The sequence below is a fragment of the Panulirus ornatus genome, chromosome 4, assembly GCF_036320965.1.
Source record: "Panulirus ornatus isolate Po-2019 chromosome 4, ASM3632096v1, whole genome shotgun sequence".
Lineage (NCBI taxonomy): Eukaryota > Metazoa > Arthropoda > Malacostraca > Decapoda > Palinuridae > Panulirus > Panulirus ornatus.
In genome coordinates, this window is record NC_092227.1 from 61,860,105 (window position 1) to 61,886,118 (window position 26,014).

At 47.5% G+C, this 26,014-nt stretch overlaps 1 protein-coding gene across 1 annotated transcript in view; it reads right to left on the reverse strand.

Annotated features, from left to right (window-relative positions):
* Positions 1-26,014, reverse strand: part of LOC139766587 (protein APCDD1-like) — a 440,210-nt gene that overhangs the window by 376,552 nt on the left and 37,644 nt on the right. Inside the window, 1 exon segment of the mRNA XM_071695440.1 lies at positions 23,882-24,038. Coding sequence (XP_071551541.1) covers positions 23,882-24,038 — 157 coding nt within the window.

The following is a 26,014-nucleotide window of genomic DNA, read 5'->3' on the forward strand; positions in this document are numbered from 1 at the left end:
ACCAATGGAGCTTCATCGCCTTTTTATAAGTTTTCACAAAGGCCTGAAGGACAGTGTTGATTCACGAGTGCCTCTTGGAGCTTACTGTTGCGTGGGATGAAGTGAGACTTGTCAGCCATTTCTCATGTAGGCTTACTAAAAGGCGTTTACCATCAGCCGGAGTTATCGACGTGTTTCAGGGTAGATAATTCATTTGCCTTAACTTCTGTAGTGTAACTGGTCATTCCTGGTTATATACTCTCAGAGTAATATTGTCATGTCAGAAAAAAAAAAAATATATATATATATATATATATATATATATATATATATATATATATATATATATATATATATATATATATATATATATATATATATAAAAGTTCGTATATACAAGTAACCTTATTATTACTATAGTCACCTCTTTCATTTGCATCTGTGCTGCGTTCCAGCGAAATTGTAAGTAAAAGTTTTATTTGTTACAAGGACATGTATTCAGCTGCGGGTATTTCCCGTCGTCTGCCTACCATGTAAGAGCTGGACGCATGCAAAGGGAATGGTTGCTCTCTGCACAATTCATATTCCTCTAAACATTAGGTAAGACGTGGAGGAAGAATGAATCACTTGGACATCTTTGAATGACTTTTAGAGTGTTGTGCTCATAACGCGGGAGGGGACTGTGGGGCTCAGGTGTGGGCCCTGCACTTGTATGTGGGGCTAATGGTTCTGTGTTGACTGATCTGTGGAGGTAACCCCGGCAAATTTGTTGTGCACCCCAAACTCATCTTGTGAGCGGTGGCGCAACTGGGGCTACGTGAAATTCTCTTTACGTTACCTTACGATGGTTTGGCAGGTCTTCTACCCCCACAGCTGGGTCTGGGACCAAGCTGTGGTGTTGCTCCTACCTTACCTTACGTATACCTTACGATGGTTTGGCAGGTCTTCTACCCCCACAGCTGGGTCTGGGACCAAGCTGTGGTGTTGCTCCTACCTTACCTTACGTATACCTTACGATGGTTTGGCAGGTCTTCTACCCCCACAGCTGGGTCTGGGACCAAGCTGTGGTGTTGCTCCTACCTTACTAAGCTTACGTATACCTTACGGTGGTTTGGCAGGTCTTCTACCCCCACAGCTGGGTCTGGGACCAAGTTGTCGTGTCTGTCCTCTTTTCAATCAGGCTGTTGGAAGCCGCGACCCGCGGACGCACAAACCATAATCTTCCAGGCACCACAGGGGTCTCTGTGGTCTTCTTGCTTTCTTACCTCTGGCAGCTGTACCTACCCCCGGCTACCCGCAGCGATGCCAACTGCCATCTCTCTCAACAAGCTGTTGAAGGGCCTTCATCTGACAGTGTTGTAAGTAACCTTGTCTGAGAGTGCAGGCCCCAGAGTGGGGGTTATTTACTCAGGCAACAGGTGAAATAAACACCCTGAGTTTGTCGGATTTTCACAAGTGTTATCGTTGCTTCCTCGCGGGTCGCAGTGTGATGTGGGTCGTACCTTAGTTGTGTCCGGGAGAAGGTCTTGTACCGGATAATGTTGGTAACAGTGGGGTGGAAGCGCATACGAGATATAGACAAGAAATATAATTGATTCCTACATAACGTAGTTCAAATGACGTTCATAAAACTGTTGAAATAATCGCTATAACCCTCAGGTAAAACTAAACGCAGGAGTGGGAGGAAGACGATACGATATTCCACATTTTCTATTCAACGACAACACTGCTGGACAGCGACGATCCCAGCCTCCCCCATGTGACTCGCCATCATGAAAATGCTTCTTACGGAGGTGGACACATCGCCAGCCTGAGCCTCACCTCCGCCCACCACACTACCCTCTACAGGAGTGCCGCGCCCTCGGTCATTTGTCTGGCAATCAAACGCGCCGCCTCCTACCGCAAGTGTGGCGGGAAGTTTGACATCCTAGACAAATATTTGCCCCAGATACTCGAAGACTCGGCACGACGCTGGCTGGCGATGTTAGGCTCCGGCCGAAGTTGGGATAGACGGACCCCCTGGGTTAATGTCTACCCTTCAACCGCCATCATATGTTTTGACGACGGTCGACCTCAAGACTAAACTGATCAAGGTAAACCCGTTAGGTCGTACCCTAGTCTCCGCCGACTGTGCTGTTTCCCCTGGCGGCAGACCTTATATAAGGGGAAACGACTACAAGCCATAATATAAGGGGGAACCACTACTGACCACATAGAAGGGGGAAACTTCTGATCATAAGAATAAGGGGTATCGCTATTGACCATAATAACAGGGTCACTACCCGTGATAAAGGGGGCCAGTATTGACTATTATATCTGGGGCACCATAATGTCAGGGGTATCATTAGTGACAATGATATCAGGGGATCACTAGTGACCATATCAGGGGATCACTACTGACCATAACATCAGGGGATCACTACTGACCATAACATCAGGGGATCACTACTGACCATAACATCAGGGGATCACTACTGACCATAACATCAGGGGATCACTACTAACCATAACATCAGGGGATCACTACTCACCATAACATCAGGGGATCACTACTAACCATAACATCAGGGGATCACTACTGACCATAACATCAGGGGATCACTACTGACCATAACACAGGGGATCACTACTGACCATAACATCAGGGATCACTACTGACCATAACATCAGGGGATCACTACTGACCATAACATCAGGGGATCACTACTAACCATAACATCAGGGGATCACTACTAACCATAACATCAGGGGATCACTACTAACCATAACATCAGGGGATCACTACTGACCATAACATCAGGGGATCACTACTGACCATAACATCAGGGGATCACTACTCACCATAACATCAGGGGATCACTACTGACCATAACATCAGGGGATCACTACTCACGATAACATCAGGGGATCACTACTAACCATAACATCAGGGGATCACTACTAACCATAACATCAGGGGATCACTATTAACCATATCAGGGGATCACTACTAACCATAACATCAGGGGATCACTACTAACCATAACATCAGGGATCACTACTCACCATAACATCAGGGGATCACTACTGACCATAACATCAGGGGATCACTACTCACCATAACATCAGGGGATCACTACTGACCATAACATCAGGGATCACTACTGACCATAACATCAGGGGATCACTACTGACCATAACATCAGGGGATCACTACTGACCATAACATCAGGGGATCACTACTGACCATAACATCAGGGATCACTACTGACCATAACATCAGGGGATCACTACTGGCCATAACATCAGGGGATCACTACTGACCATAACATCAGGGGATCACTACTGACCATAACATCAGGGGATCACTACTGACCATAACATCAGGGGATCACTACTGACCATAACATCAGATCACTACTGACCATAACATCAGGGGATCACTACTGACCATAACATCAGGGGATCACTACTGACCATAACATCAGGGATCACTACTGACCATAACATCAGGGGATCACTACTGACCATAACATCAGGGGATCACTACTTACCATAACATCAGGGATCACTACTGACCATAACATCAGGGGATCACTACTGACCATAACATCAAGGGATCACTAGGACCATAACATCAGGGGAGCACTACTCACCATAACATCAGGGGATCACTATTAACCATAACATCAGGGGATCACTACTGACCATAACATCAGGGGATCACTACTGACCATAACATCAGGGGATCACTACTGACCATAACATCAGGGGATCACTACTGACCATAACATCAGGGGATCACTACTGACCATAACATCAGGGGATCACTACTGACCATAACATCAGGGGATCACTACTGACCATAACATCAGGGGATCACTACTGACCATAACATCAGGGGATCACTACTGACCATAACATCAGGGGATCACTACTGACCATAACATCAGGGGATCACTACTGACCATAACATCAGGGGATCACTACTGACCATAACATCAGGGGATCACTACTGACCATATCATCAGGGATCACTACTGACCATAACATCAGGGATCACTACTAACCATAACATCAGGGGATCATTACTGACCATAACATCAGGGATCACTACTAACCATAACATCAGGGGATCACTACTGACCATATTAGGGGATCACTACTGACCATAATGAGGGGCATCAATACTACTAAGACTTGTCTCTGTTTCTCCAGCTGCTGACCATACACTCCTTCTCCAAAGGTGACTTTCCCCCTCGCGCTAAACCACGAGCAACGCGGAGCCCCGGGACAACTTTGAAAATATCACATGATCGAGTGTCGTTCTCTGTACCTGAGACGTCATACACTGAAGTCAATTGTTTTTCATTCACTGAAAGTACAACAAACCATAAACAATATCATATTTAAAAAAACGAAATAAAATAATAATGATAAAGAAACTTGTCATCATAACCTTGGTGTTCGCAGCACTGGTGACCGGGTTACTCGTCCTCTTCAATCACGTCAACACCTTCCTCCTGGCGGAGCAGGAGAGGCTCACCTCCTACCTTCAGGAGCAGCACGTCAGAACTCATTCTGTCTACATCCCTTTGCTGGGCCGGTTCGACCCAGAACCCTTGTCCCTCGGCGTGGAGAACCCTCCTACAAACCCTCCCTGGATTGTCACCATCCCGGCATTGTACAAGGCCTTCTCCAACGTCAGGGCACTGCGGAGGCAAGCCCTCAGACCTGTTCACAAACCGACATACCTCAAGCGCGTCAGTGTGGTCCTCAAGAAGCTCATTTCCACTAGGGTACAACATGTCTCCGTCGTGGTCGCGGCTGCCCTCGAGGACTTCGCTGACCTGGTCAAGCCAGCGGAGGTCTACACCCCTGCTGCTGGCTGGACCGTGCGGGGAGTCGGGTTTGTAACCTGGTGCGTCTACAGGATAATCCGCTACTTCAAATACTTGGTTCGCGCCCTGGCTGTGCTCAGAGTCGTGGCGGAGCCCTTCCTGATGAGTGTGCGCCCCATCGTCCTCCGCCTCGTACCCCAGATTCGTGTCCTGAATGGGCTCAGAGTCGTGGCGGGGCCCTTCCTGATGAGTGTGTGCTCCATCATCCTCCGCTTCGTATTCCAGATTCGTGTCCTGAATTGGCTCAGAGTCGTGGCGGGGCCCTTCCTGATGAGTGTGTGCTCCATCATCCGCAGCCGCATGCTCCAGGTTTGGCCCCCTCAGAACGCATCCAGAGTCGTGGCTCGGGTGGTGTGGTGTAGAGACTGGATCATCCACTACTTCAGAAGCAAGCTTCGCCACACGACTCTCACTGTGTCTACCTTCATCGATGAGATGTCCTCTAGTGGAGGCTTGATCCGCTACTTCAGAAGCAAGCTTCGCCACACGGCTCTCACTGTGTCCACCTTCATCGATGAGATGTCCTCTAGTGTAGGCTCGATCCACTACTTCAGAAGCAAGCTTCGCCACACGACTCTCACTGTGTCCACCTTCATCGATGAGATGTCCTCTAGTGTAGGCTCGATCCACTACTTCAGAAGCAAGCTTCGCCACACGGCTCTCACTGTGTCCACCTTCATCGATGAGATGTCCTCTAGTGTAGGCTCGATCAGCTACTTCAGAAGCAAGCTTCGCCACACGGCTCTCACTGTGTCCACCTTCATCGATGAGATGTCCTCTAGTGTAGGCTCGATCATCCGCTGTTGCAGACACAGGGTTTGTGCTCAGCCACAAAAACAAACTGATGTGGTGGTTGTGCCAAGAGTCAAATTTGGGACAAAGGCTTTGGAGAAGGCTAGGGCTGCAACTAAGGCCGCAGCTGAGGTCATAGCCATAAAACAAGCTATGGCTAAAGCCGCAGAACAGGCAAGCGCTAAGGCCACCGCAGCAAAGCCAAAGGCTAAGGGAAAATCTAAGGCCGCAAAAGCCAAAGGCAAACCCGTATGCGATTCGAACGGGAAGGCCGTAGAACAAGCCATGGCTAAAGCCGCAGAAGAGGCAAACGCTAAGGCCGCCGAAGCAAAGCCTAAGGCTAAGGGAAAATCTAAGGCCGCAAAAGCCAAAGGCAAGCCCGTATGCGATTCGAACGGGAAGGCCGTAGAACAAGCCATGGCTAAAGCCGCAGAAGAGGCAAACCCTAAGGCCGCCGCAGCAAAGCCTAAGGCTAAGGCAAAACCTAAGGCCGCAAAAGCCAAAGGCAAGCCCGTATGCGATTCGAACGGGAAGGCCGTAGAACAAGCCATGGCTAAAGCCGCAGAAGAGGCAAAGCCTAAGGCCGCCGCAGCAAAGCCTAAGGCTAAGGCAAAACCTAAGGCCGCAAAAGCCAAAGGCAAGCCCGTATGCGATTCGAACGGGAAGGCCGTACAACAAGCTATGGCTAAAGCCGCAGAAGAGGCAAACGCTAAGGCCGCCGCAGCAAAGCCTAAGGCTAAGGCAAAATCTAAGGCCGCAGAAGCCAAAGGCAAGCCCGTACAACAAGCTATGGCTAAGGCCGCAGAAGAGGCAAACGCTAAGGCCGCCGCAGCAAAGCCTAAGGCTAAGGCAAAATCTAAGGCCGCAAAAGCCAAAGGCAAGCCCGTACAACAAGCTATGGCTAAGGCCGCCGCAGCAAAGCCTAAGGCTAAGGGAAAATCTAAGGCCGCAGGAGCCAAAGGCAAGCCCGTATGCGATTCGAACGGGAAGGCCGTAGCCAAGTCGAAGGGCAACTCTAAGAAAAGTAAGCGGAATCGTGGCTGAGGTGACCGCCAGCTGAGGCGTCTGCACTTCTGAAATGTCAATTGTTACAACCCACCCTCCCCAACCCCCTTTCCCTCTTATGCAATCTCGCCCCTCCCTGAACCCCTCCTTCCTCCCATCTCTTTTTCAATGTCTCTCTATATACACATGTCATATAAAATGTTAAAAATACAACATATAAATCACACCAACTGAATGTCCGAGCCTTAAACAACAGTGGAGTACTAGTTAAACTAATTTACCCATTATTAATTATTGTTATACTCGCAGGTGGAAATATTTTTGATACCTGGCAGTTCTACATTTCGTTCATCTTAATCTTCTTGCTCAGGGAAGCACTTGGCATATGTTATTAAGTGATGAATTACTTTATATATCTTTGGTAGAGGTTCATATTCATCCACATGTAGCACCAAGTAGTTTGATGTGCCATGACTTCTTAAATCACTTCTGTGTTGTGCTTCCCCACCCTTGGACTCCACTCACCAAAGTGGATTCCGGACCCCTAATTCAATACAGTCCTTAATATAACCTTTGTCATTTTATGTTTTAAATCTGAATTACTGCGGTCGCATGTGACTGATATAATGAGATTACAGACAGTGTAACAGCTGTAACTTCCTAACAGAATACAGTCTTATGATCAACCTTTCTGTCCTGTCCCTCCACATTTACAGCCATTTCTTCTGTCTTGTGAACAATGAGTTCAAGGTAATTATCCTAACGCTCAATGGACACACGTCATTACCATCATTAGCACACGAGAGCAGCATCATCTGCATACTTGGAAAAGCCTGACAGTTGCCAGCATGATCGCGACCATCCCACTGGTACAGTGGAGGGAAGAACCCAGCACACAACAGCTCTGTGGTGATGCTCCTGTGTTTGTAACTATGATTATGAATTATAATCATAATTAGATTATAATCAAAGATTACGACTACACCGCTCCCTCCCTCTCCTCCCCCATGAATCTAATTCCTCCTATGCACACCCGCCCCTCCTGGGTAACCCCCAATGAATCCCCTCACCTCCCACCCCTTCCTTAACTCCTTCCTTCCATTTCTTCTTTTTTTTCGGTGTCTCCACCTGATCTTCTGCTCTCTCTCTCTCTCTCTCTCTCTCTGTATGCAAGTGGTCAATGGTGCCAGCGAGACGTCACCTTCTGAGAGGCTATCATCGTCAGCTCCCGCGAGGAGCGCAAACGAAAAGGTATAAAAAAGAAGTCCCACAAAATGAGATCTTTGGGTCATGTGGCTCACTTCAAGTGATGTGATACCGAAGCTTGTTCATGTTGCCACTGGCAACTGCTTCGTAGAACATATTTTCACATGTTCATCGTCACATTGAGAAGAACATTCTTTCCCTTGATGAAGCTGGGCAATCAAGCTTGTGTTCTTCATCTTACTTACATCATCTACGATCACTGGGCCAAGTATGTCATCCAAGACACGTCAATAAATCACATAGGTAATTTAGCTACCTACACAAAGTTCTTTTCATATTTCATCTTCACATACAAATACAAATGCTCTCTTTCTCAAGCATGTCAGATATATATATATATATATATATATATATATATATATATATATATATTTGCTTTGTCGCTGTTTCCCGCGTTTGCGAGGTGGCGCAAGGAAACAGACGAAAGAAATGGCCCAACCCACCCCCATACACATGTATATACATACGTCCACACACGCAAATATACATACCTACACAGCTTTCCATGGTTTACCCCAGACGCTTCACATGCCCTGATTCAATCCACTGACAGCACGTCAACCCCGGTATACCATATCGATCCAATTCACTCTATTCCTTGCCCTCCTTTTACCCTCCTGCATGTTCAGGCCCCGATCACACAAAATCTTTTTCACTCCATCTTTCCACCTCCAATTTGGTCTCCCACTTCTCCTCGTTCCCTCCACCTCCGACACATATATCCTCTTGGTCAATCTTTCCTCACTCATTCTCTCCATGTGCCCAAACCATTTCAAAACACCCTCTTTTGCTCTCTCAACCACGCTCTTTTTATTTCCACACATCTCTCTTACCCTTACGTTACTTACTCGATCAAACCACCTCACACCACACATTGTCCTCAAACATCTCATTTCCAGCACATCCATCCTCCTGCGCACAACTCTATCCATAGCCCACGCCTCGCAACCATACAACATTGTTGGAACCACTATTCCTTCAAACATACCCATTTTTGCTTTCCGAGATAATGTTCTCGACTTCCACACATTCTTCAAGGCTCCCAGGATTTTCGCCCCCTCCCCCACCCTATGATCCACTTCCGCTTCCATGGTTCCATCCGCTGCCTGATCCACTCCCAGATATCTAAAACACTTTACTTCCTCCAGTTTTTCTCCATTCAAACTCACCTCCCAATTGACTTGACCCTCAACCCTACGGTACCTAATAACCTTGCTCTTATTCACATTTACTCTTAACTTTCTTCTTTCACACACTTTACCAAACTCAGTCACCAGCTTCTGCAGTTTCTCACATGAATCAGCCACCAGCGCTGTATCATCAGCGAACAACAACTAACTCACTTCCCAAGCTCTCTCATCCCCAACAGACTTCATACTTGCCCCTCTTTCCAAAACTCTTGCATTTACCTCCCTAACAACCCCATCCATAAACAAATTAAACAACCATGGAGACATCACACACCCCTGACGCAAACCTACATTCACGGAGAACCAATTACTTTCCTCTCTTCCTACACGTACACATGCCTTACATCCTCGATAAAAACTTTTCACTGCTTCTAACAACTTGCCTCACACACCATATATTCTTAATACCTTCCACAGAGCATCTCTATCTATCTATCTATCTATCTATCTATCTATCTATATATATATATATATATATATATATATATATATATATATATATATATATATATGGAACCATGGAAGCGGAAGTGGATCATAGGGTGGGGGAGGGGGCGAAAATTTTGGGAGCCTTGAAAAATGTGTGGAAGTCGAGAACATTATCTCGGAAAGCAAAAATGGGTATGTTTGAAGGAATAGTGGTTCCAACAATGCTGTATGGTTGCGAGGCGTGGGCTATGGATAGAGTTGTGCGCAGGAGGATGGATGTGCTGGAAATGAGATGTTTGAGGACAATGTGTGGTGTGAGGTGGTTTGATCGAGTAAGTAACGTAAGGGTAAGAGAGATGTGTGGAAATAAAAAGAGCGTGGTTGAGAGAGCAGAAGAGGGTGTTTTGAAATGGTTTGGGCACATGGAGAGAATGAGTGAGGAAAGATTGACCAAGAGGGTATATGTGTCGGAGGTGGAGGGAACGAGGAGAAGAGGGAGACCAAATTGGAGGTGGAAAGATGGAGTGAAAAAGATTTTGTGTGATCGGGGCCTGAACATGCAGGAGGGTGAAAGGAGGGCAAGGAATAGAGTGAAATGGAGCGATGTGGTATACAGGGGTTGACGTGCTGTCAGTGGATTGAATCAAGGCATGTGAAGCGTCTGGGGTAAACCATGGAAAGCTGTGTAGGTATGTATATTTGCGTGTGTGGACGTGTGTATGTACATGTGTATGGGGGGGGGGGGTTGGGCCATTTCTTTCGTCTGTTTCCTTGCGCTACCTCGCAAACGCGGGAGACAGCGACAAAGTATAAAAAAAAAAAAAAAAAAAAAAAAAAAAAAAAAAAAATATATATATATATATATATATATATAATTTCTTTCCCAAACAGTTTAAGACGTATTACATCATATCATACGTTCGTAAATCAGTTACCTTATGCGTAAGTAATCCCTTAAGATAACTACTGCGAAGAAATAGTAATGTACCAGTAGACATATCATGTTTAATGACGCCATACGTTGTATGTTGTTGAGCTTTACGGAAACCACTTCGTTATAAATACAGTGAACTACACCTGGACATAGAAAAAAATGATCCCGAGCCAAAGTTCTTTTCGTTCTTTCGTAAATACGAAAAGAAAAGAAAACGGGAAAATTCCCCGACTAATTGTTGTTGGTTCCGGGTAAATCCACTGTGCCATCACCATGTGCCGGGTGGACTGTAAACAGATGGTGTAAATGAAGCCGATGATGTAAATGTAAACTGATGGTGTAAATGAAACCGATGATGTAAATGTAAACTGCTAGTGTTCAGCAAATCCTTATCGCCCAAGTGTGTATTCATCACTGAGCTGGTTCAAGCTTCCATATCTTTCATTACGTGTTCAACTTGTAAACTGAGTTGGATTTCCCCCTCTATGCTTACAGACAATGTCCGAAAGTTATTTATATATGTTATAGATAAACACGTTTTCTTACGTCTCGTTCATTTGTGACTGAAGTTTATCATAATTCACTAATTATTATAAATTTATCATTATTACTATTATTAACCACTATGCCAACCCTGCGCCATTTACAGAAGGAGGCCCCTGCAGCCCCCGAGGCAACGTTACAATCAGTGGTAGGGTCAGGTAGGACTCCTTTGAAGCCAAAAGTTGTTTGAGGAGACGTAACTCTCTCTCTCTCTCTCTCTCTCTCTCTCGCTCTCTCTCTCTCTCTCTCTCTCTCTCTCTCTCTCTCTCTCTCTCTCTCTCTCTCTCTCTCTCTCTCTCTCTCTCTCTCTCTCTCTCTCGTCAGCTGACGATGATACAGCCTCGCCAGAGTGAGTCTTCACTCGCGTTGCATCCCCAAGCAGTCGCAGTCCAAAAAACACCCCTTTCTGCCCCAGGAGTCCCTTCTATCCTTAGAAGGCTCCTGCATCACGCAGGAAGCGAGCCACGTCCACCAGTCGGAACCAAAAATCATAAGGTGTTGTGATGCGTGTGCGTCTATGTGCCGAAAGTTCAAAGGGCAACTGAGGACTAAGTGTTCAGTGTCTTCTTTATGGAAGTTGCACCGTGGGCATGAAGGGTCTTGGGATATGGTGACACGGCGTTTGTCGTGTTGTGGTGAAGGGCGCGATATCCAGAGTGCAAACGGGAGAGTGTGACTCGTGTTTGTCTGGGGAGTGTGGTTCATGATGGGTGTATGTCCGGAGGGGTGGAGTTTAAGACTGAGTTGGGAGGTCGGTTGTAGAGTGCCTGCCGGCGTTATTTCAACATGCATGTGGTTTGTCGGCATGTTCTTCGTTAGGGGTGGGAGGATCCATGAGCAGAAGTTCCTGAAGTGTGGGACAGGGATGAACATTCGTTTCTATTAGGGGGTTGGTGGTTAGTCTTAGAGTGGCTTAGGTGGGAGGGGGTCTCGTGCTTGCTGCATGTTGAGGTGGGGCTGTAACGGGAGGATCTTTGTTTCACTGTGGACGTGTCGAGTGTCTGCAACTGCTAGGTAGCCGGTGATTGTTCTGAGTGCACAATCTTGTGTGGAAGGGAGAGCAGGGTGAAAGGGGAGCAGATGATTTGCTTGTATATCGTGTTGAGGGATTATATCTACTGTCCAAATATGACGCCATTTAGTGGTCTGAGGGCATTCAATTTGTGTGTTGCTCTTGTGATGATGGTGTGGGTGAGGGTGAGTGAATGTCATGGGCGTGCACTGTGTGACACCTGGAATGGTTGATGTTTTGACCAGGGAAGTGACTGTCCATTCGTCCACTCGTGGTGACTGGAGATCGTGAGCTGGATTCACGTCTGTCTGGGTTTAAAAATGTGGAAACGCTGACATTCTGTTCTGGGTGAGCCATTGTTCCAGTCTTCTGATATTGTGCTAAATGTTTGATGCTCTACACACACACACACACACACACAGTTTAGGTTCGAGGCCGACAACCATGAGGGTAAAGGAGTGTTCGCTCGAAGTGCTGGGCGTCGGATCAACTCCTGCATACCGACCAAAAATGTCTCGGTGGCGCCCATAACGCCTGACTACCACCACACACGATGGAGGTACGTGTATATGAACCTCTGGTGCGCGGCGCTCATGAGAAGGATGGCAACGAGGATGTGAAGGAGGAGGTCGCTGAGGGGTGGCCGGCCGTCTTACGGAAGCTGTCCAATAGCCACAAGATGGCCGCTGTAGGGAGGTGCAGTAACAGCACATCTCTCGCCCTTCCGAACCAGGTGGCCGCTGTAGGGAGGTGTAGAGCGGGTATCACCACTCCTTACATACAAAGTTGCCGCTGTAGGGAGGTGCACCCAACTCCCGCCCTTACGTACAAGGTGGCCGCTGTAGGGAGGTGCACCCAACTCCCGCCCTTACGTACCAGGAGGCCGCTGTAGGGAGGTGCACCCAACTCCCGCCCTTACGTACCAGGTGACCGCTGTAGGGAGGTGCACCCAACTCCCGCCCTTACGTACCAAGTGGCCGCTGTAGGGAGGTGCGCCACTCTCACCCTTATAAACCAGTTTAAACTGGCGTTTACCCAACATAAACAAGGCAACGGTGACGCTAACGAGCCAGTTTTTCTCTCACTCTCGCCCAATCGCCCGTCGTCATCCCTCCTCATCAAACGCTCCTCAAAACAACGAACACAACAACCCACCACAATCAGGATGAGACCACGTCAGTGTGGCGGAGTCCCAGCGGTGGCGGGTGCCTGGCTAACGCTGCAGGCCTTCGCACCGTCCCAGGCAGCAACATCCCAGACCCATGCAACGATCCAGGTTTGGAATAATCCGAGATTCAGCGGATGAGATGAATACTAGTGACTCATGATGAATAAATGGTGGCTAACATCGCCGATAACTATGTATTTACATCAACCAGAAAATCTATAAACATCTGATAATATGTCACAGTATATCAGGGTATATCCCTGGGGACACGGGGGAAATACCGGTGACATACCTCCTACACGTGTGGAGGGCGAGAACATTATCTCGAAGAGCAAAAATGGGTATGTTTAAAGGAATAGTGGTTCCAACGATGTTATATGGTTGTGAGGCGTGGGCTTATAGATAGGGTTGTGCGGAGGAGGGTGGATGTGTTGGGAGTGAAATGTTTGAGGACAATATGAGGTGTGAGGCGGTTTGATCGAGTAAGTAATGAAAGGGTGAGAGAGATGTGTGGTAATAATAATAAAAAAAAGTGTGGTTGAGAGAGCAGAAGAGGGTGTACTGAAATGGTTTGGTCACATGGAGAGAATGAGTGAGGAAAGATTGACAAAGAGGATATATGTGTCAGAGGTGGAGGGAACGAGAAGTGGGAGACCAAATTGGAGGTGGAAGGATGGAGTGAAAAAGATTTTGAGCGATCGGGGCCTGAACTTACAGGAGGGTGAAAGGCGTGCAAGGAATAGAGTGAATTGGAACGACGTGGTCGACGTGCTGTCAATGGATTGAACCAGGGCATATGAAGCGTCTGAGGTAAACCATGGAAAGTTTACCCATATATATATATATATATATATATATATATATATATATATATATATATATATATATATATATATATTTTTTTTTTTTTTTTTTTTGCCGCTGTCTCCCGCGTTATATATATGTATATATATATGGTAGTAGACTCGACCTGCTTCATCGAGGTAGTATGTAGTATCATCATGGAACTATATCATCGAGGACCTCCTTACACCAGAGAAGACCATCCTGTCCCTCTTACTGATTGCGGCAAAGCCTGGACGCTGCATATAATGGGGACCATGTAGCGACAAAGCTGCGCTACGATCAGAAGCAGGGAGAGAGATATGGAAGAGTCGCCTTTACTCATCCTCCTGAAGAAAGTGAAGCCCTGAGACACGTAACAAATGCGTCGAGACAAGTGAGCATCGGTAAGAATGTTGTGGACGTTAATGATATAGTGGAGCAGAGGCGGTAAGTGACATCATAACAGATAAGAACATAAAGAGTTCATTCCACATCTTTCCACACTACTGTCCTCCTCAGCGGACTGAGTCAGGGAGACTGTTGTGTCGAAACGTCTGAATTAAACCCTACTCTCCAGCCTTGTGATGTCAGTTACCACCTGCACTCCAACATACGTCGACATGGTAATCATATATATATATATATATATATATATATATATATATATATATATATATATATATATATATATATATATATATATATATATATATATATAAAGCAAGCACACACACACACACAGACCACAACACAACACACAGTAGCAAGTGCATCAACTGAACCATTTAGCGGAGATTATCGTGGAGCTGCCTTAACACTCTGGTACACTCGACCCATTATATACAATGGCCAAAACGTCAACAATGTCCAACGTGTCTGCGGTTCCCTCAGTAAGCCATTGTTACTGTGGCTTCACCCGAGTGGTGGCGGTGAAGTGGTGGTGGTGAAGTGTTGGTGAAGTGGTGGTGGAGTGGTTGGGGTGGTGGTTGTAAAGATGGTTCTTCTGGGTCGCTGGTGAGAAAGGAGTGTTGGTGATGACGATTGTTGGTGATAGTAGCGCTGGTCATGGTGTTTTAGTAGTGTTGGTGAGCTCTTAGTGGTGGAGGTGGTGATGGCTATTGTGCTGGCGGTGGTAGTGTTGATGACGCTGGTATGATGAATATTTGTGACCAGTGTGTCGCGGGGGAGAGGGGGTTTACACCCTCGCTGGCCCGAGTCTTCTCAACCTTGTATATATGTACCGTGTCTTGACTCGTGTATACACACACACAGACACACACACACGCCCCAGCCTAAGCCAGGTGTGTGTGTGTGTGTGTGTGTGTGTGTGTGTGTGTGTGTGCTGTTGATGTATCGTCACGACAACGGACTTGTCTCCAAACGGCCCGTTCTTCCCTTGTCCCCCGAGCCGCAGGGGGGTGTGTTCTTTGAGGACTCTAACGACGTTATCGCCACAGTATTGTCCCACGGTAACAGAGAGGTGTCAATGTGCCCGAGAGTCCCACTGACGCTTCAGCGATATCCTTCAGGAGTCTGGCGCGTTCGGAAACTGCGCTACAGCCATATTCCTAGAAGCGTCCCACGGAGAAGCCTTTGTTTTAGAGATCCCTTAAAGCGAATCTGACGCCATTTGGTGGTTCTATAAACGTATTAGAACCTTTGTGACGTCTGCGGAGACGTCGCTACACCACGGATAATCTGTGACGTCGGAATCTTGGGATATATTCCACAGAGACGTCGAACCTTCGCATCTCTTTCGACATCGCCGTCAGGAGCGTCGCTCAACACGTCGACATGTCAGGGGTTGGCTTTTCAACGACCCCGGGTGCTCGTGGGCTGTTTGTTGCGAGACCCGGACACGCCCCAGAGTGTGCTCCTGACGGCGAGGGGGAGACCCTCGAGCATGTGGGTAAAGGATCATCGGGCGTGGTTGTGATCTCGACTCCATGTTTACACATCCTCCCTGGATGAAGCAGCGGCCGTGTCGGGTAGTCTTCAAGGAGATGTGAGGGATCACACGATTCCCCTCAAGTGATGATGAGAAATCCCTCCCTTCCTCCAGCACTCTCTCTCTCTCTCTCTCTCTCTCTCTCTCTCTCTCTCTCTCTCTCTCTCTCTCTCTCTCTCTCATCTATCTATCTATCTATCTATCTATCTATCTTTAGGAACAAATCCAAAACAAAAGAAAACTCGACGAATGATTGAAACCAGTGTCAGACAAACCAAGAATCGATAATGATCATATACCACAGGTGGCAGGTGAGGAGAACCGTTTTTTTAATACACGAGCAAGACATGCGGTGAGCACCACGCGCTCACGCTGCCATTCTGGGTCGTAGGTACTCGTAGGTAGCTCTCAAGTAGGTAAGTCTCTTCCTCTCTAACCAACACTGTGGTACTCCCACCTTGATATACTTTAACCAACTTCCGTAATATGAGAGGAGGAGGAGGAGGAGGGGAAGAACAAGTCTACAAACTCGTATAAAAATTCTATTTCTTCCTGACGGACTTCTGGAGAGTCAGGAGGGCGAAGGAGGGAAGGCGGAGAGGGTCGTCACCAGAAGTAGACATTCGTCATCTCTGAACCGCCACTCCGAACGCAGGAGTGTACACCTCGGCTTTGGACCAGGACACTTCGCCAGTACGTCTGAGAGACAAGCTCAAGTGTGTCTCTAGAAGACGAGAAGTTCCACAAGACTTTCCAAATGTAAGAAAGCCTTTGACCACACGGAAGTGCTGGTGTTGGAGGACCGGGGATGTGAGAGGTGTGAAGATAAAACCTCAGGGAGCACGAGAGGGCTTAGTGCTTTTATGTGACTGTGAGAATGAAAGAAAACCGGAAAAGCTTTTAGAAATGGACTTCGTCGCCATCTGTTGAAGTGTATGATACAATATGAACCAAAGGTGTGAGTGTACACACGGCAAAAAAATAATATCTTACCACTTTTTGTGTGAAACGGTACGACACCTCGGGTGAATTTTTTTTTTCTTTAGAAATCCCACGTTTTAATAATACTGTGATATACCGGGTGATTCCGTCATTTCCTGTCATATGCCTTGACAAATGTTATTCCTAATCACTACCATAATCATTAGGACAGTCTTTTCAACTATCAAGCTTACTAGCCCTACCGAGACAACGTGAGTCGTACTGATCATTTTGAATTCGTTCGACACATCAGGGAAGTTACTTTTTTTACCGTGTGTACACTGACACATGTGCTGTAAGAGTCTTCCTTCAGTGTGAATCTAACAAAGGCTCTCGTCTTCTGTTAGAAAAAGCCTAGGAGCGCTACTAGGCACACCCTCCATGACCACTTTCGAGGAACAGTTCAACTAAGCTTCGAGGTTGATATCTAGGTCGACGATGAGGCTGACCCTAAGCTTGAGCAGGTGACTACAGACACAGGCTGCTGGCCTCGCCTCGCCAGATGTGTGTGTGGAGTAGGCATGTGTGCCTCCCTACCCGACGATGGCAACACCTCCCTCACCCAGGTGCAGGAACCGCCTGCTTGAGGGACTGGTGTTGTGTACTCCACCTGCTGGAGGGATGGAGGTTGGAGAGGAAGACAAAGATGGAGGGGTCTAGCGGTTCTGAAGGGGAGCAGATGGTGACTTGAGTGGATAACAGGTAGTGGGACGAAGAACTGGGACATCTATGGTGTGGATAAGAACTGGTGATGGGGAGGAGTGATGGGGAGTGAGGGAGCAAGTGGTGGAAGGAGGCGAGTGGACCAGCTGGCCAGTACGAGGCGGAGGGGAACAGACGGTGAGGGAAATGTGGAGAACTGCAGAAGGTGGGTCAGGTGTGCTAGAGAGGCAGGGAACTTATGAAAGAGAAAGGTGTATAGGAGAAAGTGATGAGAGGAGAAAGGGGTCTCTCTCTCTCTCTCTCTCTCTCTCTCTCTCTCTCTCTCTCTCTCTCTCTCTCTCTCTCTCTCTCCACTCACTGACCTTACCTATACTTCCTCTCCGTACATACGTTCTAACACGCCACCCACACACACTCAACCTTACCGCAACACACTCCTCCTGCAATCGACACCCACGCCTCACGCACTCACCGCACCTTGTCCTCGTGCGCCTCCCGTCTTGACATAATCCTCCTCTGTCTCCCACTGGCTGGCCTCTCCACCCGGTTATTCCACACTGCCCCAACCCCCCTACCCCTTGGGCGCACCCCTCCGTGTTCCAGCCTCATCCCCCACCTCTAGATCACTCACAGTGACCCATCTCTCCCACAACAGCCTCGTTTCATTCATATTCCCAATTCACATCCCATACAACACCACACATCCCATACATTATCTCACACCCCATACATCATCCCACACCCCACATGTCACTCCATATCCCATACATCACACCCCACACCCCACATCTCATGCGTCACTCCATACCCCTATACATGACCTCACTGCCCATACAGCACCCCAACACCCTATACATCACCCCTCGGCCCGTACATCACCCCACGCACCATACATCACCCCACACCCCCATGCACCACAAATCACCCCCACATCCCTATATATCACCCATCCGGCCCGTCAACACAGCACCTCCACCAAGCCTCACTTGGCACCTGCCTAATTCATCTCGTGGTGTATTATGGCGGCCGCAAAAACCCGGGCAGGCGAGGGGCGCCGCCCGGGAGAGGCGTGTGACGCCCGCCCCTCACCCACCCCGCGTCGGAGCAGACCAACACGTCGGCCTGGGGATATAAACGTCCCGAACGCGGCCCATATCAAGGTTGCACCTAGCGGTAAAATAAAAAAAAAAAAAAAAAAACGAGTCGGTTAAATAAAAAAAAATGCCATCCATTCTTCAGGTGACGAAAAATCCACCCCGTGAATGAAGACAGATAATAGAAAACGAGAAACAAAAACGTGAGGGTAAAGAGTCTCTGGCTGTGGAGCGGGAGGCAACAGACGACGGAGAGGTGGCCAACCCTCGAGTCACCATCGGCCGACGCTCGAGAGCGAAAGCCGAGGCAATATACGTCAGAGAGAGAGAGAGAGAGAGAGAGAGAGAGAGAGAGAGAGAGAGAGAGAGAGAGAGAGAGAGAGAGAGAGAGAGAGAGAGAGAGAGAGAATGCTGTAGAGAAATGTGTTGGTACTGAGAAGCGAGTTGACATGGCTGCCTATTTTTGACTGAGGAGGAGCAACTCCGCAGGGATGTGAGGTGTCCCCAGCACAGCTTCAGGTGGTCTGAAGAGACACACATTCCAGACCTGAGAAAATTCCCCAATTTATCATAATACGCTGAGGTGATCTACCGAAGCGAAGTTGTCAAGGAAGCATCGTAGTCAAATTATCCACGTCTGCCCCACGAAAGGATGGTGTCTGAGCCTGAAATGTGGAGAGTGGTTGAAGTGAGAAGCTTGAGACAGAGAAGGATGCGACACAGCGAAGGGTACGACACAGCGAAGGGTGCGACACAGCGAAGGGTGCGACACAGCGAAGGGTGCTGAGAAGAGTCCTCAGCCCTGAAGACATTGCTGGTTAACGTAGGAGGCTGTAGACAAGAGAGGCAAGAGAACCTTGAGGAACACAAGCGATGATTAAAGAAATGAAGAAAACTTCGATCTATCCACAAACAGAACTAATCCCACTGTGGAAGAAAACTTGAAATACAAATGATTGATGGAAAAGATGCTACGAGAGGAGGACCAGGATAACCCAGGTGGAGGAGAATGTCACCAGTCAACCTCACCCTCCAGGCATCACATCGGTGGTCGGAGAGACGACAGGAGTACTCAAGGTGCCCGACTGAGTGAAAACTGAGGAGGAGAGACCCAGAGGCTTGTCAACATCATGAACTCTGCATGACAGGACGTTACTTGGAGACGTAAGGGCACGGGATCCACACTAATCTACCCGGTGATGTCGGGACAAGTCAAACTAAAGTCAATCGATTTTGGAGGACAACCTTAACACAGGCAGGGTTCCAAGACCATAGGAGTTTAGCTGTTTTGATGAGGAGGTTTAACAGACAGGGAAACACGAGTGAAAGCTCGGAGGAACGCTTTGAGGACACGGGGCGACATGCCAGCCTGGCCATGAACTCTACTCGTCTCAGAAGAGACGAACGTAGATTTTTTTCCATCTTGCTGCAAGAGAATACGTAGAAGGGTCAGATGGTGTGCGGGTCAAGGCAGACAAGGGAATAAAGCAATCATTCAGAGTAGAATGCCAAGAAAAGACAGTCGAGATATGGGTCTTTTACCAGTGGGATCAAGACCTGCAGTTTCATCAGTACAGCAACGAGAGTGCAAAGATTGTTAACTATAATCGTGGCTAAAACCCGAGAGACATCTATTTGTGGGAGATGAAGAATTGTCAGTACACCTCCATCGGATAAAGGAGAGTTTGATCTCATTAATTAAATATCTAAAACGATTCCAAGTGGAAATAAAGGTTGAGTGGGCGTCAGATGAAGACGAGTAGATTCCTGGTTCGATACCTCTTTCGTAAGGACTCTTGAACAAGAGCCGCCAAACAAAGGCTGAAGAAAGACATTTACAGCGGGAGGGAGAGATATAAACCTCCCTACCGGCAGCAGTAACCTTCTTTATGCAGTTTACACCTGCGGAAGCATCATAAGAGGAAAAACAATAGTGATTCCTGGGCTGGTCAATAAAGAAATCTGGTTAATTGGTCCACCGAACACTTCTAAGGTGTCACACGCTGCGAGTGGAGGGGTTGGGAAGAGGGGGACGCACTGAGGGAAGAGGGAGGTATAAAAGTGTCACTGGCAGGTTCCACCGCGAGTCAGAGTGAGCAGCAGTTAACAACAAGGGTTAGAGAAGGTGAGGAGGAGATCGGGTGTGCCTGAGGCTTGACTGTGAGGATCGGGAACACAAGGAGGAGGTCAGAACTGCGTTGATCAAGTTCGATGAAAATAGCAAAGGAGTTGAGCCCCGTTAGGCCCCGCTATCAGTGTGAAGGGAATCCAACCACTCTTCGCCGAGTACATTACAACCCTCTGAAGAGAAGACCTCAGGAAGTGGATGAGATGGAAACTCAGCTATACAGCAGGCAGGAGGTCAGACCAGTCGAAGTGGCTGCTAAGCTATCAGCCTTAGAACAGTAGCTGTGGCAAAGAAACACAGTACAATGAACTTAGATCATCAGACAAACGACATCGAGGCTCAAGAGGCATGCAACAGGCGCGCAGTGCTGCAGTGGGTAAGTATTCTACATGGTTATGTGAGCACTGATGCAGCCTATATGACCTGGGACGGAGAGTGGGACATCGTAACACATTAGAGACGCTAAGGCCAATGGCTGGTGAGTCAGGATATCATATGATTTCCAGAGTGGATGACGACCATTCTCGGCCTACGTAATCCAGGCTTGTGGTGTGTCTAGTGCGGCGCGTGATCGACTACGTGGAATGCATATCGTTCTGGGTGGACACAGTGAGGCACCTTGTGTTTAATCCAAGTCACCCTCATGTCCCCTCTTAGAGCGCCTGGCAAGATTGTCTTAGTGGACGTTCCTGTGTGACGGTGGCTAGCGTGAGGGTGGAATCGTTCCTCTTAGTCAACTGGTAGAGGTGGCTGAGGCCAACACCAGGTCCTTGGTAGCGCCATGATCCTACACCAGGTTACACCCAGATGGATGGCAGGCTGGATCTTGCGAACCTTCAAGACAAGTGAAGACAACGCAATGATGATATTATTCAAGACGTTAATTCTTTCTCTAATTGAATATTGTTGCGTTCTAACACCATCCTACAAGGCGGGGGAAACCGCAGAATTAGAACGTTTCCAGAGATCTTTCACAGCCCATATCAATGTTGTAAACGAACTGAATTACAGGGAAAGACTGAAATCTCGCAATACATACTCCATGGAAAATCATGTACACGTGGAAAATCCTACAAGGTTTGGTTGCCAACATAAATTCGAAAACAACATCCTATTGGCAGGAAGACTTTGTAAAATACAAGCTTTGAAATCCAAAGATGCGAGATGCACAAAAAGAGAGAACACCTTTAACATCCTTGGACCAAGACTCTTCAGCACTTTGCCATCTACCATCAGAAACAGCCTGAGATGCACGGTAGACAAGTTCGGGCGTGCACTGGATAAGTACTTAGAGAGTGTACAAGACCATCCAGGCTGTGGGGGCTATGTGGGCCAGAGGACTGCGGCTTCCAATAGACTGGTCGATCAACGACCTAAGCCCACATCCTGGGCCCAGCCCGGGGCTGTGGGGGTGAAGACCCCCGAAAGAAAGTATTCACTCTTGGTTGCCACATAATGGCTACACCAGGTATACCCTTGGTAGCCACATGATGGCTACACCAGGTTATGTCCTTGGGCAAGCTTCACGACGACACCAGCTTGGCTTTGAACGTGTGAAGTTTGACTCGATATCCTTGCTTGGGTTCGATCCATGGCGCGGGTAGATGGGGCGCAGCCCACTTAACTGCTCCTCCTCCCCTCTGGTTGGTTGATAAATGAACGCCAACGTGGACTGGCGTAAAGAACCACAGCTGCGACAGGCCTAGCCAGCCAACAGCTGGTACCTCGGCTCGAGTTTCCCCAGTGGTGTCTATGTCCAGGGACATGGCCTTCACTGACAGGCCTAATGAGCCTAACAGGGTCTAGTACTTTACTTTAATCTAACGTTACGTTAATCATTTTTAGACAAATGGATGACACCTTCACAAAGGTCGGCACGAAATGCGTACAGCGAAGATGTGTAACTCGCTGGATGGGTCTCAGTTCTTGGTGGAATGTTGTGCAATCGATCTTGAACAAGTTATCAAAGACTTCCTTAGCGCAAGTGTATCATCTTGGCTGAGGGAATCCATGTAATGAGTGAGTAGTCTGAGTAAATGAGACGAAGTTCGTGGATCTCAGTCAGTGATGGAAGCTTATTAGGGTAGACAGGAGGCGCGGACGGAGGCAGTCAAACAGCGAGGCAATGCGATGAAACGGACACAGGACACGTGTGTGATTAACCCGTCCAGATCGTTTCTGTCTCTCCTGCATTAGGTCATTAATTGACTCGACCTCCTCCAACCCTCACCTGTTAACTTGAGGAAGCTGGAGGTCAGCCAAGATGAGGCCAGGCGACTTGGCCTCCACTGTACCCAGACTCCCTCACCCTGCTAGCATGAGGACACGACCTGCGTGTCACGCGTCGCCTCCGTAACTTTTACTGGCCATCCTCGTGTGTGTGTGTGTGTGTGTGTGTGTGTGTGTGTGTGTGTGTGTGTGTGCTCACCCAACATATACTGTATGCTAAGCCCTTGTGGTTGGTGTGGGCTGATGTAAACAAGCCATTTCAACCCACCAAAGACATTACTCTCGTCTGAGGTCACTCGACCTCAGTACTACGTACGTTCAAAGAGAAAAAAAAAGACATTTAAAGTCTTCCAAAAAAAAAATGATCTTTCCATACAATTGATCTTCCGTCGTTGTTAGCAAAACAGTCAGTCATCTTCTCCCGGGTTACACCAACCAGGTGAAGACCTGGTTGGTTCATTACGTAATGAACTAGGCAGCAGACCACGGGATCTTGTGTAGATAACTTTACCACACTCTTGGCAAATACACCCACCTTATGAAGCTGTCTAATATGGCGACCATTCATAAACGTCAATTTAACTTAATAATGAAACGGTAAATGATACTAAACATGCATAAACTTTTAAGATCTACCTAAGAATATGTCATCAAATGTATAGTCTTACGTTTCTTTTTCCCGTTACCCACAAATGCAGAAATATATAAAGAAAAAACCAAAGAGAATCGGGTACCAGAAGGCTTGCGACACTAGAGTTTGAGGAGAGTATTCTATAAGGCGCTACACCCGCGCAGGCGGCAGTGGCGCGACTTACCTGGTGGAGAGCCACTTGCCACGCAGGTCCGGGGGCATGGGCGCGGAGAGGCCCGGGCGGTGGGAGGCACGCTGCACGAGGGAGGTGCAGGTGGGCAGAGCGGAGTCATGCACCAGGTTGTTGACCAGGTGGGACTGAGAACACCCAGCCATGCAAGCTGCAACCAGAACCACAACTTTCAGTCACGTGTGGAAGTAATCCACGTCATCAGATCAGAAACAACATAATCATGAGACTGGATCTTGTAACGTAATCTGTGTTACATGATTGGTGAATACATATACACATTATCAGGCACTGGAATAGTAATAAGTAAATATACATATAAAACTGATATGCACATAAAATATATATCTTACTGGGCCTTTCATGTAATTCTATTTAAAACATGAAATGTATATTGAAGGTTAAACAATTGGTGTAAATTACAAATACAAAAATTAAGGGTATTTATCTTCCTGCAGAAATACAGAAGTATTATAATCTATAACATATTAATCTATATCTATACACATCTATCTAGATCTATAGAATGAATATGTCATTTCTGTAATATGTCTACTTTAAACCATATTCCTGTACACCGCCTTCAGATTCGTCCTACGTATGTATGACGTATGGTATGGAGTCTGGCTCAGTGACCTTAGATGCTGATAGCCATGAACTACAACGTAACTTTTCTACATTAGCCATACGAGTCTGTCTTCACCAGAGTAACTGGTGCACCAACAACCAAGTCCCTAAACAGAAGTAAACCCCCTGCTACTTTTCCTCTACTTTCTCATAACTTTAATCTCGCTCACTTGCGCCCTTCAGGAATCCTACAACCACCCACTTGCAGATTCTACAACTCCTAAAACCTAGTCCCGCCCGTCAATATAAAGCAGGTGTTGTATACTACAACTGGTCCCACAAGTGAGAGGACCAAGCAGGTGTTGTTTACTACAACTGGCCCCACAAGTGAGAGGACCAAGCGGGTGTTGTATACTACAACTGGTCCTACGATGAAGAAGACCAAGCAGGTGTTGTATACTACATCTGGTCCCACAAGTGAGAGGACCAAGCAGGTGTTGTATACTACAACTGGCCACACAAGTGAGAGGACCAAGCAGGTGTTGTATACTACAACTGGCCACACAAGTGAGAGGACCAAGCAGGTGTTGTATACTACAACTGGCCACACAAGTGAGAGGACCAAGCAGGTGTTGTATACTACAACTGGTCCCACGATGAAGAAGACCAAGCAGGTGTTGTATACAACTGGCCCCACAAGTGAGAGGACCAAGCAGGTGTTGTATACTACAACTGGCCCCACAAGTGAGAGGACCAAGCAGGTGTTGTATACTACAACTGGCCCCACAAGTGAGAGGACCAAGCAGGTGTTGTATACCACAACTGGTCACACAAGTGAGAGGACCAAGCAGGTGTTGTATACTACAACTGGTCCCACAAGTGAGAGGACCAAGCAGGTGTTTTATACTACATCTGACCCTACAAGTGAGAGGACCAAGCGGGTGTTGTATACTACAACTGGTCCTACGATGAAGAAGACCAAGCAGGTGTTGTATACTACATCTGGTCCCACAAGTGAGAGGACCAAGCAGGTGTTGTATACTACAACTGGCCACACAAGTGAGAGGACCAAGCAGGTGTTGTATACTACAACTGGCCACACAAGTGAGAGGACCAAGCAGGTGTTGTATACTACAACTGGCCACACAAGTGAGAGGACCAAGCAGGTGTTGTATACTACAACTGGTCCCACGATGAAGAAGACCAAGCAGGTGTTGTATACAACTGGCCCCACAAGTGAGAGGACCAAGCAGGTGTTGTATACTACAACTGGCCCCACAAGTGAGAGGACCAAGCAGGTGTTGTATACTACAACTGGCCACACAAGTGAGAGGACCAAGCAGGTGTTGTATACTACAACTGGCCACACAAGTGAGAGGACCAAGCAGGTGTTGTATACTACAACTGGCCACACAAGTGAGAGGACCAAGCAGGTGTTGTATACTACAACTGGCCCCACAAGTGAGAGGACCAAGCAGGTGTTGTATACTACAACTGGCCACACAAGTGAGAGGACCAAGCAGGTGTTGTATACTACAACTGGCCACACAAGTGAGAGGA